The 21,247-nt window shown below is 42.2% G+C and overlaps 1 protein-coding gene across 2 annotated transcripts in view; it reads left to right on the plus strand.

The window, feature by feature from the left end:
- The first annotated feature begins 293 nt into the window (after positions 1 to 293).
- The window catches only part of MDGA2 (MAM domain containing glycosylphosphatidylinositol anchor 2), an 870,482-nt gene continuing 849,528 nt past the window's right edge, over positions 294 to 21,247 (plus strand). For both annotated transcript variants that reach the window (XR_015252395.1, XM_086709827.1), the window contains exon 1: positions 294 to 2,078. Coding sequence is in view for 1 of the 2 variants with exons in the window: in XM_086709827.1 (XP_086565953.1) it covers positions 1,799 to 2,078 (280 nt within the window). In the remaining variant the exon portion in view is untranslated. The remainder of the gene's footprint in view (positions 2,079 to 21,247) is intronic.

A 21,247-nucleotide genomic window follows, 5' to 3' on the forward strand; every position in this document is an offset into this window, starting at 1 on the left:
AGTAGGAGACACTGCATATTAAATAAACTAAGCTCTGAACTTCCAGTGTCTCCTCTCCTAGAGAGGAGAGGCATTTCATTGCCGCGCTGACCACAATTCCATTTTAAAAGGACGGAAATGGGGAAGAAACTGTGCCATTTCTAAGTGCCCTGGCCTGTTCTGCCCTCTAGTCAAGTAGAACGGGTCCTGGAAGACCTTGGGCGACGGGGAGGAGACGGTGTGTGCTGTAATTACCCTGGTCTAGGGTGGCAGCCGGCCCTTCGGCGTGCAAGCGCAAACAGCGGCGTCGGGCATGATAACGGTGGTCCGCCGCCGCGGAGCTCCCAGGGAGTCGGGGGAGGGCCTTGGCGGGGAAAGCTGGAGGCCGGATGCCGCCGGCCTCGCGGAGCCTCTTGGCGCTGTCCATACTGATGAGCTCCTCGGCTGACACAGGCAGGCAGAGCGAAGGCGGAGCAGAGGAGGCAGAGGAGGCGCGGAGGCAGGCGGCAGAGCCGCGCACCCGGCTTTGACGTCGCCCAGCTGCGGCTAGCAGCTCGCGCTCTCAGCACGTAGCGCACAACGTGACCACACACAGCCTCCCTCTCTGGCAGCCCGGCAGCCCGTCCGCCCGCTCTCGGCTTCGCCTTCGCCCTCCTCCTCCTCCTCCTCCTCCTCCTCCTCTCGCCTCCGCGGCGCGCACCCCCGCGCACAGCCAGGGATTCCGGCCGGCGTCGAGCCCTGGGCGCTCCGCCGCCTGGCCCGACACCTCTGCCGCAGCTGGGGCCCGAGCGGCGGCCACGCAGCCGGGTGTCCTCTTCAGGCGGCCGCTCCCGCGTTCACCTCTGGATGCCAGCACTACGTTAGCCCAGGCGGGGAACCCCTTCTGCGGCTCCCTGCTCTAAACTCCCGCCTGTCCCGACCGCCCCCACCCCTCCACCTGGCGGGGGCGGCGCGGAAGCGAAGAGGACGCGCGCGGTGCCGGTGGGCACGCGTAGACGTGTGTGCGGATCCGGTCTCGGCTTGGCATTCTCCCTCCCTTGCAAGTGGCGGTGCCTGGACTCTGCTTTCGGCTCCCGGAATCGGTGCGGCCGCCCGGAGCCCTCTCTTCGCTGGCGGGGCACTAAAGGCTATTTTGGAGAACGGTGGTGGCGGCGGCGGCTGAGACTGGTGCCCGAGAGAGCTCCAGACGCACACTCTGCTCCTCTTCGGTCCCTCTCCTCCTTCTCCCTCCACCCCCCCTCCCTTCCCTGCCTCCCCACCCCCGTCCCCCTGGCCCCACTCCTCCTCTTCCTCCTCCTCCTCTTCCTCCTCTCCCCGCTCGGAGATGCGAGCCTGTATCGTGTAACAGGATTGGCGTTGCAATGGCAACTGATGGAATGGGGGAAGGCAAGACAGCAGGGCTGGGGGCTCCGGACTGCGGGCGGGCGGGCCGCTGCCGCCGCTTGACGCTCCTCCGGGGACCTTCGCGAGTTACTTTGTAAAGGCGAATCCAGGCAAGGAAGCCCCTGCTCCGTGCCGCGAGTCAGAGGCCACTTCCTGCTCCGTGGCTGCCCGCGTCAGGCTTGCAGCGCTCGGCACCCCCGGCCCCTGGCCCGTGCCCGCCGCCAGCCCAGCGCGCCGCCGCCGCCGTCGCTGCGGAGACTCGAGCCCGCTACCCTGAAGAACACTTCGCCTCCCGGTCCCCTTCCCATCACGCCCCCTGCTCCTCCCCGGCGCCTGCGATTTTCCCAGGCGCCCGGTGTGAGTGCTGCGTGCGTGTGAGTGTGTGTCGGGGTATTGTGTTGTGGGAGTGTGTGTGTGCGTGTGTGTGTGTGTGTGCATGAGTGTGGGGTGTGCGGGGCTCCTGCGCTCCGCTCACGGCCGCCGCCGGAGAAGGACAGACGGACGGCGCTTCCTTCTTCGGCGAGCGGTTCCTGGGCACCTCGGCTCGGCCCGGGCGCGAGTGGAGCGCGCTCGGCTGGCCGCCGGCCTCCGGAAGGTCCCGCTGCATCCCCCCTGGGCTGGATATGTTCATGTTCACGTGAAGATGGATTTAGTGTACGGTCTCGTGTGGCTGCTGACAGTCCTCCTGGAAGGGATCTCTGGCCAAGGAGTATACGGTGAGTGCAATCGCGACGCTATCGTGACCTTGTGATTCTTGGGCAACATAGGCTGGCGAGCGAAAATGCACGACTCGCGCCGTTCCGGGGCCCCTCCCGGCGTGGTATTTGATTTACACTTCATCACGTTATTGGGAGCGGTGAGGAGGCAGCGAGCGCGCTGCGGGTTGGGTTGCGAGCCGCTCCCCCAGCGCCTCGGCTGGGGCTGGGAGTTGGGTCGAGCCGGCAACATTGCACTCTTGCGAACGAGTGGCTTTGCACTTGATTTATCCCCACTGGGGAACGGAGCTCTAGCAGTCCTTGATTTAATGATGATTTGGCTCCTTGCATTGCCGCGGTGTCTGTGCCGTGGTTTCCCCCGAAGGGAAGCTCCGAATGTGACCCCAGTGAGCTCCCCATCCCTCTCCGTCTCCCGCCTCCTCCTTTTCTCCACCTTTTCCTTTTTTTTTTTTTTTTTTTCTTCTTCTTCTTGGTGAATGCTTACATGACTTCGTTTTCCGGCTCAGGAAGTGGGGTGACAGTTGAGTTGCGTTCTGCACCAGCGTTGCCATGAATACTGACTTGGGGAGGGGAAATAGCAGGCAAGATTCTCGGTGCCAGACACAATTAAGGGACATGTTTATGTGAATGGATGAGCAAATGCATGAATGAACGGATGGCCAAGTCTGCGCGTCTTGGCTCCAGGGCAGGACACCAGCTCGCTGCAACAGGAACACAACGACAGTTCTCTGGAAAACCCAGGTCTGGGCCGGTTAGGACCGAGAGAAGGGCGAGCTTGTTAATTTGGAGATTTTTAAGTCCTCAAGAGCAGATCTAGGTTCCTTTGCCTGTCAGCAGTTGGCACCCTTGGCTTTCGGGATTGAAAGATACACTCACTCACACACACACCCAGACTCTGGTTGAAAGGTGCCTCATTTCCTGGGACCAGCAGGCAGTGCCACAAAGGAAACATAACTTTTGTGATCTCAGAGGTATGGTAGGAAGGTTAAGAGAACAGCTATGGAGGGGACAGCGGCCACCACTCTGCTACAACTCTCCTAGGGTCAGGGTGTGCTGGACACTCAGCTGCTGCCTTTGGTATCACTCCAGGGTTTAGACCCCAGCGCTGCACTGCTAGGTCAATGGCTGTCCCTGGGCAAAGGGCATGAGTTGTTTGCAGAGGTTTCCCTGCAGACCCTGGAACTTACTGCAGAGTGGGTGCGGGTGCAAGGGGACTTTGAATACTTAAACTCTCTGGGAGCGTGGTGTGTGCCATGGGCAGGTGTGTGGGGAAGGAGGCAGGAGATCTGACCCAGCCTTTTTTTACTGTCTCTGCTGTGTTTTTCCTAGCTTGAGTATTTGAGGCGGTGGTCAGGAGGGGGTTGGGAGGGGTGAGCTTTGGCCCTCCAGCGCTCCATCTGCCACTCTTCTTTCTTGTCTTCCTAGTTCCCTTTTTGGCTCAGGCCAGAAAAGTTTCACTTTCTCCTACCTCTGTGCATCTAAATTTCCCCTCTCTACCCAGCCCCTCTTTCCCAAAGGAAAGAGAACCCGCTTGAGGGGGTGGTGGTGGTGATGATGGTGGTGTGTGTGTATGTTGAGAGAGATGTTGAAACTCCAGGCAGATCTTACTGCTTGGCTGACAGCAGGAGGTGGGGCCTTGAGGAGGGCAAGAATTCACTTACTGCTCTTTTGACTTCTGAACATCTTAGAGTGGCTGAGATTCTAGGGATAGAGGAATATTGGAGATAGAGCCTTATGAAGGAGCTGTTCCTTAACATGGGGGAGTCTGGATTCCTTTAATCCCATATCCAAGTCTTTATTTCTTTTTCATTTGTTCAGATCATTCCAGCTAAGAAGATTAAACAACAACTCTGTGTGTGTGTGTGTGTGTGTGTGTGTGTGTGTGTGTGTGTGTGTGTAGGAGATAATGAGAAGTTAGATTCAGGGATGGCAGGACATGCTGGAAGTGTCTGGATTAGAAAGGCATGGTACCATTTGCCTGTCACTTTTTGTCATTCGGATTATAAATCCTGGCACGGTTTCATTTTGGGCAGTGGAAGGGTAAGATCTAGGAGTGGGAACAAGTAGGAAACAGTTGCATTGAAATAATGCCCATGATGCTTAACAACAAAGGGGGATGCAGTTCTGCTACTGAACTAATCACTGTGATGAAGGTAGCGGTCTTTTTTTTTTTTTTTTTTTTTTCTGTTTTCTTTTAATATTGGTGTGGCTGTTAGGCATCTGGCTTGGATTAGAATGGGGTTTGTGTGAAAATTAATCCACATCCCTGGTCCTTATAAATGTTACAGCTACTAGGTGGGTGAAAAAATATATTTATGTATTAGTTTTTAAATATGTTTTAGCACAAGAGTTAGGTTCTCACAGTGGGAACCCCTAACCTTCAGCATCAGCCTCACCTGGAAACTTGTTAGAAATGCAAATTATCAGGCCCCTCCCAGACTTTCTAAATCAGAAATTCAGAGTGTGGGATCCAGCAATCTGTGTTCCTTACCTTAGGTGATAATTGTGATGTATGCTTAAGTCTGAGAAACACCGATAAGGACTTCAGATTTCATTGCTGTGACTGTGTAAATCATGACACCCTTCTTAACCTAAAGTAGTTTGAATTTTATTTGTCGAAATGTTTATAGTGAGTTTATGTAGGTATAAAATATTGATCAGTTGTGGAAAGGACATAGACATAAGAGTTAGTGTAAGGTTATAAATTGTGTTTTGAACATTTTATTTGAAGAACCATGAAAACGAATAAGTAAGAAAGCAGGGCAGTTGTAAACAGAGACTTTAAAGATCTACATTGGAATTTCGCTACCATAAAAATCTATGTCCCTTTATCCCTTTGTATTTGCTGATGTAAAACCATTCATGTTACACACAAAGTATTATTTCTTAATGTTTCCTTTTACTAGCTAAGTTAAAGGGGAAATAAAAATGGTCTTCTAGTTAATTCGGACAAAATTATTTCATTGCAGCCTCAAGTTAACTTCATGATTTAGAAATACGTCATTGCAACTTTTCTTTGAAATAGCTAGTCAGTCCCTTCATTCTTCCACTTCTTGGCTGGAAAACTCTGAGCGTGAAATTCCGGTTTTTTTTAAGTAATTGAGAATATTTGTTTTAATGCACAGATTATATTGTTTTGAGTAACTATAATCTTATTCCTCTTGTGCACAATTAGCTTTGGCACCACGTTCAATACTTATGTTGTAAAAGTGTGTTCTGTAGACCCAGGAACTTACTGTTATTTATCTTGGAATATTGTTTAGGAAACTTACTGCACAATAGCTGAGATTTGTGTATGTGTGGCATTTAGGTAAGGGAAATTATCCATCAGTTTATATCTGTCTGTCTACCCCCCATCAATAATTCTGATATCATTAAAAAAGACATTTAAAAACTGGCATTTTCCTGTATATCTCTTAACTGTCCCACACCAGAGATAGTATTACAGGGATATAAATTATTTGAAAACACTTCTGAAAGGAAAATTGGGAAAAAAATAATTCTTTATAACAAAGCAGCATTAAAAAAACATTCATGTAGACTTCCTAAGACAGCTGTTAAATATTTTGATGGATAATACTCATTTGGAGATATCTATATTTGTGTAGTTTTTAAAATCCATTTTCTTGAGTTACAGATTTGACTTTCTTGAATTTTAAAAAGTTATTTGTATTCAAAGTTTTTTCCTGAGAATACTCTTGGAATTTGAAAGTTTTGTTTTAGTTTTAGTTTTACTTACACTGAAAACCAGAGTCCTTAAATGAACAGTGAAATGGTATCAACTTTTGGTATTATTTTGTTGGACTTCCTTTGTATTAGTTTTAGGATACCTGATTAAGCATAGCATCAAGGGTCATAATAAACCTCAGCTATATGTATACTTAACTGAAATACTTAGAGCCAAGCAATCAAAACATTTTCCTAGTTTTGAAAGTTTTCTTTGTAAGTTTTTGTGCAGTTTGGGCCGTTTTACTGTGTTTTCTAGAGATCTTAAATCTCTAGAATCCTATATTGAGAATCCTATCTCCCATCGACTTCTCAGTTGTTTTGCTAAAAAAGAAAAAAAAAAAAACTACTGTATTGCCACACACTGTATTTTTACTTCTGGCCTATCATGCCCTTAATTTCCAAGGAGACTCATAAAAGATTATAACTGCATTACCACAAGACAAATCTACAAGCGAAAAACAAAATAAAAGTCCATGTCTGAATGGTTTTTAATGGGAGCCAATCGACCAGTGAGTAGGTATCCTGAAATGGTTAATGCACCATCTATATAGTTCCCAGGATGTGCTGGAAATAATAAATAGAATAAGTTTATCAAACATATGTGTATGACAAATTAGCAAGCTATATTCACTCAATTCCAGTAATATCATATAATTTAGCAGTGACATTTAGTGTGGATAGGAAGGATCTGGAAGATAGTTCAGCCTGTCAGTAGGTCGAATCTGAATGGACAGATTGATCCAAAGGATAAGAGCGCTCTAGAACATCAGTTGACCATTGCATCCGGTCCCAGGATGTTGCCATCCTCATGGCAAAGTTATCCTGAGTGCGTTGAATTGTGATTTTTGCCCATTTTGAGTTTGGAGAGGCCCTATGATCAGAGACTGCTTTTGGCTGAACACATATTTAGGGTGTCAGCCTATGGCAGGAGAGGGGGATATAACTTTAATAAATGTTGCTGAAAAAAATCAATCTAAAGCTCTACCACATACAGCCAGCTCTTTCTCTGTTCCCACTCTTCGCCCCACTGTTCCTATATGCAATACATGTACACATAAACAGACTCATATTGTCACCATCTTGGCCACCATCATATCACCATCACCAAGAGTGGGCTGTCCTTTGTATCTTGGGATTATTTTTGTCCATTCAACGTTGAGAATTTGCATGCAAAGTGGGAAGATTATTTAAATAATATTACTTGCTCATGTCTTATAGATCCCTAGGAAAGTCCTTAAGTGGGCTATTAAGTATTTTAGATTGAGCAGGTTGTACATCAAGCCTAAGGAATCATTTTCTAGAGAATAAGTTAGAAAGGATGCCAGGGTGAAGATAATTAGGACTCCGATGTAAAAGTGTAGAGATGGAGTTCTGGTGAATAGAGATATCACTAAAGAAATCCAAGGAAAGCATTTTTCTTGGTCTTGATTTCTTGGATTAATTTTATTGTCTCTGATTCTGACTCTTCTTATTGATACTATACAATTATTTTTGTTTTTGTTTTATAAGGTGAACCGCCTTAAATCTGTTTTGAGAAGTAGGCTACAAGCAAATTTTTCTGAAGGAATGTGCTCTGTATTCTTTCACAACTTACTCTTTTAGTGTGATTGTGGTGGGGCTTTCGGAGATAAGACCTACCAGCATGAGCCTTATGGGTTCAGTTTATGTCTTTTTAAGACAGTGTTAGGAACTGTGATTGTGGGGTGCTTTCTAGCTGTAGAGGTAATTCATCATTCACATTCTCTGACCTGGTCTTTATGCTTTGGGAAGAGTCTTGAAAGAGTTGGGTTTAAGGCTTACAACCCACAAAAGGCAAAGGCAGATAGATATACCAGCCTAGTCCTGGAACTGAGCTCTAGAGTGGTGCTTTCTGGCAGCTGCAGTAAACTAAGGGAATGTGCCATCAGTTCTGAGTTGAATTGGAGAATGTCGTACTCTCCTTTTTGGCTATTTTGGAGGGACAAGCAAAGTATTATAATGAGGGCATTTCAGGTATGAATAGGGTGAGCGTTTTCAGCTTCATTGTTATTGCTGTTAACTGAATAGTCCTACAAAATGAAATTTCATTTCTTTGTTTCAGTGACTGTCAGTGTAAATATACCACTTACATCAGACTGAATAAATGATTGCATTCATAGGAAACTGTGTCCTATTTTTATTTTCAAATCCAATTAATAAACTTTTGGGCCTATACAATTATAAAGTTGTGAGAAGAGACTGTAAGATGTCATTAAATTTTCCCACTACTTTAAGACCCAATATGCCAGTCAAATGGCAGTCCTGTGTTGTTTGTGAGATTTCTTTATAGAAAGAAATTTCACAACTCTTTTTTCCAGAATGCCGGCACATCCATTGGATGGATTTTTTTTCCCAACCTACTAATAAAATTTGTCATGTTGCATTATTGGGGCACACACTTATTTTCCATTTTATGCCAGTGCAATTCTATTTCTTTCTTTCTTCTGAAAAAATGTTTATTTATTTTGATAGAGAGAGAGCACATGCAGGGGAGGGGCAGAGAGAGAGGGGGCAGAGGATGTGAAGTAGGCTGTGTGCTGACAGCGACAGCCCAATGCTGGGCTAGAAATCAACAACCATGAGATCATGACTTGAGCCAAAGTTGGATGCTTAACTGACTGAGCCACCCAGGTGCCCCTCCATTTCTTTCTTACTATACCTCCTTACACTGATCCCAGTTAAGCTTTTTTTATATTGGTTTCTTACCACTTTTTCGAGATCCTATACCTTTTCTAAGCTTGGTTTCAAAACGCTTTATTTTCATTTCTGTTGATATCATTGATTGAATTCAGTAAGATGATGATTTCCATTTCATAATCCAAATCACACATTCCCCAGAAATTATAATCACAAGAAATTTCAAATATTAGGAAAATATTTTTGGGCTATTACACATTTACTATAAATATATTAATTAAAGACATTGTTACGTAGCAACAAGGGTTTTAGAAATGATGAGGTAACTTATTCTTTGTATCTTTTAGTGTGCTACCTTTATAGTTCTTCATAAAAGTAGGAGACATCAGTTTCTTACTGTTCCACTCAACACTCAACACTCAACTCAACACTCTACTGCTGTGTGGTTGACAGATGGGGTCAAGTATGTGACATGTTACCATATCTGCAAGCAGCCTATTTTTTGTTTTATTTCTTTGTAATGAGAATGGGAGGGATAAAAATCATTGAGTGATTCTGTGGAAAGGGAAACATGTCTGTCTGAAAGAGGAAACGTTGATTCATAGCTAGGCCTCCCAGAGTCCTAAAGGACAGCAGAAAATGCAGCTCAGATCTGAAAGAGGTAAGTAGGAAATAGGATGCTAGCCAGAAATGACGGTTAGAAAATGTATCCACCCTTTAAGTAATGGGGAAAAGCAAAATAATTTTTTTTCTGAAGTAATTAGAACTTTGTTCATGTGTGTCAAACAGAAGAAGTAAAATGTTTGTCATTTGACTGAAAAACATCTTCAGGAAGATTTTTCTGGTCTCCTGAAAGGGAAAGATGAGGAACTCTTAAATAGAGGCTATGGTCCTGCAGACCACATTATCCTTCTTACTAATTAATTGTATGACTTGGGTACATAAGGAGAGAGAGGCACAGATTAAGCATCAGGGCATTCTGTTATTTCTGAGTGGAACTGTGTATTGAGTCCATGCCTTGCCTCAGGTAGATGTTCTCCTGAACAGGAGGGGGCTCCTGTGAGTATGCCCAAGGAGAGAAAAATCTGAGGAGGACAGGCAACTTTTCAGAAACTATGGCCAGTGGGAATTCTGTACAGATTCTGGGCAAATGTAGGGTAACTTCTGGTAATTCAGTCAACAAATTAATGTATAACTGCTGTGGATAACGTGTAGCTGTGTGGTGTAAAGGCTGTGAACTGAAAGAGTTTATAAGTTAATTGAAGAGATAAAACTAAATGGGGAAACAGACAAAGTAAGGCCGTAAGAAATATATAAGTTTGTGCCTAAAAAACAGAGAGCAGTTACCGTTGATATTATGGATGGAGGAAAGTTGAAAAAGCTGATACATCCTAAGTTGAGCCTTGAAAGTAGGTTGGCATAATACTGATAAAGAAGGTGGAAATGCACTGCCACAGCACAGATCCCAGCTGTAGGAATCATGGTCCATAAGGAAAAATAACCCTAGAATGCATATCTAAGAAAGCTTAAGCTATTTCTCCAAAGTATACCCAACTAGAAAGATATTATCTGCCATTTAGCCTCCACCTTCCCCTGCAAAAGTCTGCAAGTCTGGGAAATAAATTTCATTGTGTGATATTCTAGAATGTGCTCAGATATTTATGTCCACCAAGATTTTGGATTTGGTCAGTTTGAAGCCAACTGACTGCTCATTAGAAGATAAGACAGTTATCAGAGCGCCTTGTTGGCTCACTCAGTGTGGAGCCTGCTTGGGATTCTCTCGCACGCTCTCTCTGCCCCTCCCCTGCCCACTATCTTTCTGTCTCTCTCTCTCTCTCAAAATAAATAAGGTTTTAAAAGAAACATTAAAAAAAGAAGAAGATAAGAGTTGTGTTTAAAGTTCTGGCAACCTTGGGAAGCTTTGAACCTACACAGCAGTTCCTCTTGGACTTAAAGTCAAAGACTTTTCAAAGCCCTTTCAGAGTGTATACTACTTAGAAGCAGTGGACTGTGGGTCCAGAATGACTTGAAATGTCATGTTGATTTTTACAAATGTACAGCCACTGAGATGAATGCATTGTCATTATGAAAAGTGAGGTATGTGCTTTCATTATTGTTTTTTACCCTTGTGCAAAGCAGCAAGATGTGGTTGAAAACTTGAGGAATTTAGGCTTGCTTCTGGTTCAGCTGTGTTGCTTTACTGGGTGACCATGGACAAAAATCTTAATCTCTGTATCCCTCCGTTTCCACATGCAGTCAACTGTTAGGAAAGTGGGCTGTTACATAAAGGGAAGCAAGAATAAAAATGTATGGTTGCTTTTTTATATCTGGGATAGAGGGAGAGTGCATGAAAAGTGTTCTCCATCTCCTTAAGAAAGTACATTCAGGTGTGCTAGCAATTGGACCTTATAATAGGCCTGCCATTTGGTTCTTAGAACAGAGTACAGAACTAGTAACAGAGAAGAAGTAATTTTTTCTGGCAAAACATTCCAGTGTGTCAGTCTAGCAGAAAATAAGTGTTATATTTTAAACAGTATATCTAATATTAATATGTGCATGAAAATGCTATTGATATTGCATCTTGTGTGCACATATAATTGGTATTGCACCTCAAGCTAACCTCTTTCTCTCAATTTGCATAACCCTGGAATTTTTTCTACTGCTCCTTACTGGCGGGGGGTGGCAGTGGGGAACTGCTAACCCCACTCTCTGCCTCATTTACGAGCTCCACTGAGGGGCGCCTGGGTGGCTCAGTTGGTTAAGTGTCCAACTCTTGATTTCAGCTCAGGTCATGATCTCATGGTACGTGCGTTCAAGCCCCAGGTCGGGCTCTGCGCTGACAGCCCAGAGTCTGCTTGGGATTTCTGTCTTGGTCTGTCTCTGCTCTCTCTCTCTCTCAAAACTAAATAAATAAACATTAAAAAAAAGAACTCCTTTGAATATTAGTGTAACTTAAACTTTATGTGCATGAGTGTATTTACATATGTGTGTTCAGATTATATATAAATCTTGCTTTTGTATCAAGGAGCAAGAATATTCTTCTATTTTTATTTTTTTTTAATGTTTTATTTATTTTTGAGAGAGAGAGAGAGAGAGACAGAGTAAGAGCAGGGGAGAGGCAGAGAGAGGGAGACACAGATCCGAAGCAGGTTCCAGGCTCCAAGCTGTCAGCACAGAACCCGATATAGGGCTTGAACCCGTCAACCACGAGACATGACCTGAGCCAAAGCTGGATGCTTAACCAACTGAGCCACCCAGGTGACCCAAGGAGCAAGAATATTCTTAATGTCCTCCTCTTTGACACTAATTGAAAATTAGCTGTCTATAAATGTAAACTATTTGAATGGAAAATAGTAGGAATTACTTGTAAAAAAATAAATATTTGATAGTATAAAAATAAAAACAGGGAAAATGAAAAATTATCAAATGAGGCTATTGCACATTTATTGTGTATAGCGTCTAATTTTGGTCCAAAACTGACCAAAATTGCTATTTCTCACCTACTCAACTAATTGTTAAAAAAAATCTTTAGAATTAACCGAAAAGGTTGGAATTTTGTCAACATTAAACTGTAATGTATATGTACATATACGTATATATATATATATATATATATATATATATATACATATATGAAAACATTTTTGTACTAGTGCATTTTAATTATACTCGGCAAATACTATATTTTTTGTGGGTGAAAGTTAGTTCACATAAATAATCCCTATTCATATCACTAATTAGATGGGAAAAATTAGGCTGTCATTTGAGTATCAGGATATTAGTTAGACATTCGTTGGGAATATTGGTCAGGTAACAATATTGGTTCCATAACAAAACCAAAAGGTCATATTTTCTTAGGACCTTAAGCAGACAAAAAATTATTCGTTGAGAATAATTTTCCCCATTATGTGGAATGAACAGTGTTGACTTAGTGAAGTAAGTCACCATAAGGACATACACAGGAGATTCTGTCGTGTGCACAGATTCGACTGATGTTTTGTGTAGTTTTGGAGTTGTCAGTGTTACCTCAGTACCTCAGAATTAGTGAGGTTATTATCAACAAGCGATATAGTTAATATTTTTACTCTGCTTTTGAATTTGCTCCTTGTTTCATGGTTATTCTACACTGTTATTACGATTCTCCCCTTGTTCTTTTATTCATTATATTTATCATTTGGTTCAATTTTCACACTGGACTATTCCACCTGTACTGTTCCCCTGTGTAGAGCTGCTATATTAACTTTATTTTTTAAATTAAAAATTGTTTATTTATTTTTGAGAGAGACAGAGTGCTAGCAGGGGGAGGGGCAGAGATGAGCTGTCAGCACAGAGCCCCATGCAGGGCTTGAACCTATGAACCGTGAGATTGTGACCAGAGCTGAGGTCGGACACTTAACCGACTGAGCCACCCAGGCGCCCCTACTATATTAATTTTAAAATTTTCAGTCTTACTTCAAAATCAGTGCTCAATCTTTGGGTGATTTTATTCTCACTTTGTCATGTATAGATTCATCTACGTATCATTGCATAAGGAGATGCAAGTCTGTTCTGTCATGACCACTCCCTGCAATATTTAAGCTACATGGTGACATCATTGCTGTGAAGATTAGGGTTTCTAAACTTCCCATTCTTTACCTAAAACAAGAATAACCCCCAGGGGGCTGCAGCCTTTTACTCAGAGGCTACTTATTCTCTGATTATTTCCTGTGCTTCACCAACAAACATCTCTCCAGTTGCAGCAGCTGGGGTTGAAAGTCTCCTTTCTGCTCACTGTGATTTCATGATTTTACCATTGAACTCTATTCTAATTATATGTTATTTGGGTGAGCACTTCAAAAGCATCTAAGTTTTTAGTTTTCTATCATCGTTAAAAACAAACTTGTTCATACCTCAACTGTAAACTTACTTATGCGAAGGAAGTACTTTGAAACCTTTATGGCTTACCCACCTCTTCAGTTTCAGAGAAATATTAAAAGACTCTTATCTGTCTAGATATAAATAGATATGCACACACTATAAATGTATATTTGTATATAGAGCATATATGTATATGCTCTAAAAATATATTCACATATATTAATTGTGTTTATGTATGTGTGTATGTGTGAGTGTGTTTGTGTATTCATAGAGTAGGTGTCCTGGATTAGTATACGTTTTAGATTAAGCTGGAGGAATTGGATGGCTTTCCAGCTTCTCTTGCAGAGATGACTCTGATTCAGTGTTGTCAGCAGGGCATGCAATCTGTTAACTAACATTCGTTTTGTTTTTAAATATCCCTTTGTGATACTTTCATGTTCTTCTTGTTCACCAGTTTACATTACCTCTAGAAACTTACATTACTTGTCTCTCCTTCTGTTTTTTGCAGTTGACAGAAGAGAAGTTTTTCTTAGCTGCGTAATAGCACTACATGGTCAGTTTATTTTGTTTGCAGTACAGTGATGAGTACACTTGAAGCCCAGTGTCACTGGTATTCTGAGAAGACCATCCCCCGTGTCTCTTGGCCAGGTCTTTACAGTAGGTCTTTTCCCCTTTTTAGTGAGCTTTTAGAGCATCAGACATATCTGTATCCAAATGAGGATACTAAAATTCATCTATAAACTAAATTTAGGTAACTTGAATTATATGCCTTCTTTTTCTATTATTGAAAAAGAACTAAAAATAGGATCTAGTAATTTTTTTGATAAAATAACTGCTATTTATTAAGTGTCTGCTATTGCCACACCTTGTACTAGGTGCTTGTGCATATTATGCTATACTCTGATCTTTGGATGAGATGGATGAAAAATTAAATAACCACCATATAGTTACTTGTGCCTAAGTTTGGAATCATATATGAAGTATATGCAAAAATAAGTATTTGTGTATATTGTTATATGTATTATTAAGCTTTATTCATATATGTTTGTGTATATAACTTCCTATGATTAAAACATGCAAGTTAGCTCATGTGCCATACATGAAACTTACCTCAAACAGTATATATATGAAATGCAAATTGTGTGATAAATTCTAGCTTTTTGCCCGAGAAACATATATAGGCAGCTAAAGTCAGCATTTTATATCATACAGCCTTCTTTTTTAGAAAGGAAAGATAGGATTTATAATTTTTTTTTTCTTTTTAGAATTGAAATGCCCATACTGAGGGCTCTCTCTGGTGTCATTTATTTTTGGACTGAAGGGATATTTTAAGCTTATTCATAATTAGTGACCTGTAAAAATGAAGACATGGCTCTACTAGATATTCTGCAGAAGTAGTTCTATTCTTCCATGTAAAATAGTAGGCATGTGCTTATAAAAAATAACCACTGTCAACTGTACTGCTTTATTTTCCCTCAGGCTGATTAGCAATCACTGGCCTTGGTAAGATTAATAGTTAAATGTCATATTTGGCCTCATTTTGCCTTGAGATCCCTCCAGGTACTACTTGGGCTTTTTTTTTTTTTTTTTTTTTTTTTTGCTCAGAGTTAATTGAGGGGACTATATCAGCGGGTTCCTTTTTCTTAAAAATCTTGTTGTGCTCAAGAGGACAGTTGATTGCAAGCTCTGTTCTTCTCTTAGCTGCCAGTGAGCAACTGAAACCTCAAAGCTTACAAATTAGTGCAGTTTAGTGATTTGTTTTAGGCTTTTAGCTACGGCATTTGCTACCATAAAAGCCATTTTTCCTATGCCTTTTGAATGCAGTGATTGTGTCATATAGTATAACCCTGTACCATTCTGGCTATTGTGTGATTGATACAGAAACTGCTTCGATAGGAAACCATTTCAAGAGAGAACAGGAAAGGTATTATATTCGGCTGTAGTGCCATGCATTTCTAAGCAGCTGATGTTTTCTTTAACTGATAACCACCCCCCAAATTTTCAGAGGCTATTGAGCCTTTAGAACTTTAACTCTTAATTCAGTCTGGCTGCAAAGAGCAACGCCTGAAGTTCATTATACATTCACATTTCATTAATTCATTAATTCTTTAGGATGACTTTGTTGTTATTGTATTTTCAAGTCATACCTCTTTAAGAATGTGGAGAAATGTTGGGGCGCCTGGGTGGCTCAGTCGGTTGACCGTCCGACTTCGGCTCAGGTCACGATCTCGCTGTCTGTGAGTTCGAGCCCCGCGTCAGGCTCTGGACTGATGGCTCAGAGCCTGGAGCCTGCTTCCGATTCTGTGTCTCCCTCTCTCTCTGCCCCTCCCCCGTTCATGCTCTGTCTCTCTCTGTCTCAAAAATAAATAAATGTTAAAAAAAAAATTAAAAAAAAAAAAGAATGTGGAGAAATGTTAATTTAGGGAATTTTTCTCTAAGCAGTAATTTGCTCATACCTGAGCCAAATACTCAGAACTCTTGATATACGGCTTTTTGCACACTGAAAATTGTAATAATATTGTCAAATGGAGCAGGCCATCATATGTTTTGTAATCTTTTTTTTAAAGTTTTTTTTTTTTTTAAGTAAACTCTACCCACGACATGGGGCTCGAACTCACAACTCCAAGATCAAGAGTTACATGCTGTACGAACTGAGCTAGCCAGGTGCCCCTGTGTCTTGTAATCTAACAATCTCAAATTACACTGCAAGCCTTTGTAAAGAATGGATTCAAGGATGAGTCAAATCAAAGTTCAAAATAGTTTAATCATAGATTTTATGTTTTTACTACCTCACACATTTGACACTATATTTGGGAATACTTGCAGAAGAGAGTACACCCTATTTTTGTCTTTCTCCACTTCCAGTTTTTGTATTTTGTGATACCTTAGATACATACTCTATTTTGGATGAAGGTGGATGGTGCCTTAAAGATTGAGGTATAAAATTATATACCTAAGATTTAAGTACATCTCTATGTTATGTTTTACCCTTTATTTCAGTAATATATAATGTTAGCAATTAATAGTCATTCAATTAAATGTCTAAAAAAGCTGGAATAGATTCTTAAACAAAATCAAGAATGACTGTGATTTTCAAGTATCTTGTGAAACCGGAAAATGCCATTTAAATATCTGTAGTTGTGACAAAACTTAAAGTCTAGATATTTTCAAAGATTATTCTAAGATTGCTCTAAGAATATTTTCTGGTGGCTTAACTATTGACAGCTTCTTATTCATTGTACGTAGCTGTCATCCTCCCAACAATTATCTTGACATTGTAGAGATTTTCTCATTGTTAATGAAAGACTCAGCATTTCTACAAATGGGAAGTTATTGACAAAGCAAATAAATGAAAACCATTAAAGCAAACTTCCAACATACGACTGTATGCTGCTCTGGGGGTTAGATATTCAAATTACACAGGGAGAGGCAGGTATCTTAGCCTGGTCATAATATTGGCCTGGAAACAGGCAGATCGCACTGGAATAGATTTATTGTTATTACAAGAAATAGTTGGGTGTAGGTCATGGGGACTGGTAGGATGGATCAAGGCAGAATGAGAGATGTCATCAGACGTTGGCTTCCTAGGAAATGAACACTGAGGTGAAGATTCACATGCCAGTCGTTCATTAGGGAGTGCTGTCTGTACTCCCTGTAAGGGAAGGAGGGAGCCTAGATGGAGTAGAGGAAGAAGTTGAACCGTGATTCAGTTGCAGCAGAGTCCTAAGCTGAGCTGATGGGAACTGTGAAGCTGGGATGGACCTTCAGAGATGTTCCAGATAGAGGAAAGTTCCTTTCTACCTACTTTTCTACCAATTGCGAGACGTGTACTGCCCCTGGGTAAGATGGCTCCCTTTAGTAGAAGGCAAATCCTGGGAGGAACTCAGCTGTAAGCAATCAGCAGGCGACACTCTTAGAAGCTGGGAGAATGAATGTCTTTATGTAGAAGGGATTCTGAATAAAACACATTTTCTCCATGTCACTCTTTATGGTTTTCATGTTTGGTTGCTTATGAGAGTTCATCCCATTGGAGAACTGGTCCTCCAGGAGCAAGTTTCTTTTCTTAAGGAAATATAAGAAGAAAGTTAGTGGGATGAACGTCAGCCCCTGCTACTGTGCCTGAGCTCAGAACCACACCTGATATTTATCATCCCCGCTTTTCTACCACCCCTTCTAGGAGCCTCCTACCTGCAGCTGGCAGCTCTGAAGTGACCCTGAAGAGCCTGGGATCATGGTTATAATGCCCATCTCAGGCTGCTTCCACAGATACTGCATTAGTCAGTTTGCTGTCAGGATCAGTAGGGCAGCATAAACAGATACATAGACCAGGGTCCCTGGGTACTAGGTGTCATCTTCCCTTCACATCGTGTTACAGCAGTCTTTCCTTTTCTTAACAGTCAGACTTAGTTATCCCTCCCTGAAAGGCTACTCCTTTCTTGGCCTGTTTATCTTCAGCACATAGTGGCTGGGTGGCAGCTATCACAAGAGTTCAGGGCTCTCAAGAGTTCAGGGCTCTTGCTGTTGTCCCTGGGGAAAGTGTTCCCCTCTGGGGACCAGGACATCTTAGCCACACAGAATTTAGAACTCTAGGGACTGAGAGCACAGGTACCCCATGTAGGTTACTAGGAATGAAGTTCAATGGGGTTCTTGGACTTGTGTATTCTACTTACTAGGGACATAGCTCCACATAATGGTCATTAATTTAGGGCTATATCAGGTCCTAGGCGTGTGGTGCCCAGTCCACTCAGGCCGTTGTCTCCAAGTTGCTACATCAGCTTCTCCTTCAAAATACTGTTCTATTTATTCTGTCTGGCCAGCAGCTTTGGGACGGCACATGATATGATAGAACCGGTAGATTTTATGATCATAAAATATACTCATTGCTGTACCTTTTTTTCCTCTTGAGTGGATCCCTTTGTTTAGTACAATTTTATGAGGGCTCCCATTTGGGTGGATCATATATTCTGAAAGCCCTTGGATCGAGGTGCTTGCTGATTATAGGCAGTAGATTATAAATTCATACCCAGAATATCTTTCAGTTCTAATCAGGATGACTCTGCCCCTTCATGTATGAATGGGGTCCAGTGTAGTCAGTTACCACCATAACAGCTTGTTACTCTCTTTGAATGGTATATATCAGGGTCTCTCTTACTGGTCAGTTCGTCACTTAGCAGCAGCACTAGCTAGATAAGCCTTGATGACTGGGAGCCTGTCTGTGCTGCTTGCTTTGTGCATGTTGCCTGTACTTTTCTCTGTGGCTGCTTCCTTCTTGCACCTGTTGAACCAACACTGTGGTAACTGATGGCAAGCTGACTGATGTCAGCTGGTCAAGTCATTCTATCTATTATGCTGTTTATTGCCTTACTCTATTTATTGCTTTAATTACTACTGCTCTGTAAAAAGCCATCCCAATGTAGTGGTATAAAATGGCCATTTTATTATATTCATGGATTCTGTGGTCCAGGAGTTCATACAAGGGACAATCATAATGGCTTATCTTTGTCCCATAACTTCTGAGACCTTACCTGGGAAGACTTGAAAGCAGAGGATGAGTTGACATCTGGGGACTGGAATCATCTGGGGATATCTTCACTTACATGTGAGGTAGTTGATTCTGGCTGGCAGCTGGGACCTCAGCTGGGTTGGCAGATGGAAAGCCTACAAGTGACCTCTCCATATGGGCTGTCTCATATTTGGGGTTCATCACACCACGGTGGCTGAATTTTAAAAGCATGTGTCCCAAGAGGGTAGAAGTGGTCTCTTGATCTCACCCAGGAAGTCACATGCACTGATTCTAAAGTAATCTGTCCTTTGAGGCAGAGATACAGGTCCACCCAGGTTGAAGGGAAGGGACTATAGGTCTTAGTGCTTGATGGGAATAGTGTCACGTTCACCTTAGAAGAAGGATTTCTGGGATTAGAGAAATTGTTGCAGGCTTCTTTAGAAAATGCAGTCTGTTACATGCCTCTTTCATGGTGGAAGCAAATACGTGTAAGACAAAGGTCTGTCAACTTTATGCCCATTCCCATAGGTACATTTGAATGTCTCTTCCCCTGAGTTATTGTTGCTGATATTCTGTTATTTCTCTTTCCAGTCCTCCAACCAACCACCCAGCCAGTCTGTTCACTGCTGCCAATGAGTGTATATGTGTGTGTATTCTCCAGCAACTTTTCTTTCCACATGAAGTGTATGATCACCAAAGCTCAGCATATTGAGTGGATTTCCCCTCATTGCTGTCTTTGAAGGAGCTTCAGGGCAGGTGCAGTACCTCTTTAGTTTGTGACACATATCAAGCCAACCCATCTGTGGAACATTATTGGACATGGTGGTCCCATATGGGACTTTTCATAAAGTCATGGGTATGAGTTGAGGGTAATGAGCCAGTGCTCTTTACCCAGGGTAGATGTAGGGGTCTGGACTGCCTTGCTTACTTGTGCATTCTCTGTCAACTTGTGTTGGGTCTCAGATGTACCATTTTCACCCAATAATGGGTTGCTACTGGACCTGCTTGATCTTACATCACTTAACTGACACAATCTAGCTTATAGTAGGCATTTTTGCTTATATAGCCTCTTAATAGCCTATGGTCAGGTATTCTTCCTGAACAAGGCCCAGTAGTACATCATAAACTAATTTTCGAATGATTTATAATTCTCTGCTGCAAATGGCATGGGCTTCCTCAAAAACCTTAGGTGTCTATGTCGCAATTCTCTTTCTGGGACTTGCCTTAAACTCTGCATGGTGACTTCTCTCACCAAAGATACTTCTAATAACATGGAGTTTGTGGGGTCATATGACCCAAGCTTCAGGATTTCTTCAGTGCAAAGTCTTTGACTTTCCTGGGCCTCACTCCAACCCAGCATCTTTCTGTGGGACATGGTAAGTAGGTGACAGCAGTATTTCCAACATGGGGTATGTCCCTTCTGAATCAAAAGAGTCCTGTTAGGGATTTTGCTTCTTTCTTATTAATGAGCAGTGTGAGATGCAATAATTTGTTCTTTGGAAGAGTTGTCCTTGCATTCCTGAGGTCTTAGACACCTAAAACTTTCACTGATTAGGTGTTTTCTGTCCTCTGCACGTGTCTTACCAATGCCTGTAAAGTACTTGCCGCTTTTTGCTTATGTGGCCCACTTAATAAAATTTATCGATATAATGGATTAATGTAATATTTTACACAGTGTTCAGTAAGTTCAGATACTTTCAGAATAGATTATGACAGAGAATGAAAAACTTACAGTCTTGAGTCAGCATGGTAGAAGTATACTGCTGTTTGCTCTATATGAATGAGAACTGCTTTTGGTTCTCCTTTTTATTAGAGATGGATAAGAATGTGTTTGCTAGGTCAGTTGCCAAGTACCATAAAGTTGTATCCGTCTGTTATAGGAAAGATACCACAACTAGCCAAGCATCTACAATTGGGGATTCTGCTTGGTTGAATTTGTAGTGGTCCTCTCTCATCTTCTGGCATCAGTCTGGTTGTATTGACCTGACTAGTGAATAAAATTAGGACATCATGCCTCCTTTAGGGTTTTAAGCATGATGCTAATATCTTCCATTCCTCCCAATAAACAATGTATTTGTGATTTGCTGTCTTGATTTAGGGTTGGGATATTAGGCATTTTAGAGAACCCCCTCACCCTGGCTGCCACTCTGCTGTTCTTATGATTAATTGGCCAACATTGCTTCTGAGGCTTAAGTGCCTCAGACTGGCCTCTGTTATTTAGAGACCCTGTTGTTCCCACTGCCATCAGGGAATAAAGTTCCATATGACATCTCCTGGTGTTTGTAACCTCAGCAATGTGGAGACCCCCTCACCCTAGCACTCACACCACTCAGTTGGTGAATTTTCTGGCTTTAAGTAGCATAAGCACTCAAGCTTTACCACTTCTGTTAATCTTTTAAAGAGTCTTTGTTAGTCACTGCATGAT

This window comes from Puma concolor, chromosome B3 (genome assembly GCF_028749965.1).
Source record: "Puma concolor isolate L17-30 chromosome B3, mPumCon1.1.hap2, whole genome shotgun sequence".
In the NCBI taxonomy this organism is placed as follows: Eukaryota; Metazoa; Chordata; class Mammalia; order Carnivora; family Felidae; genus Puma; species Puma concolor.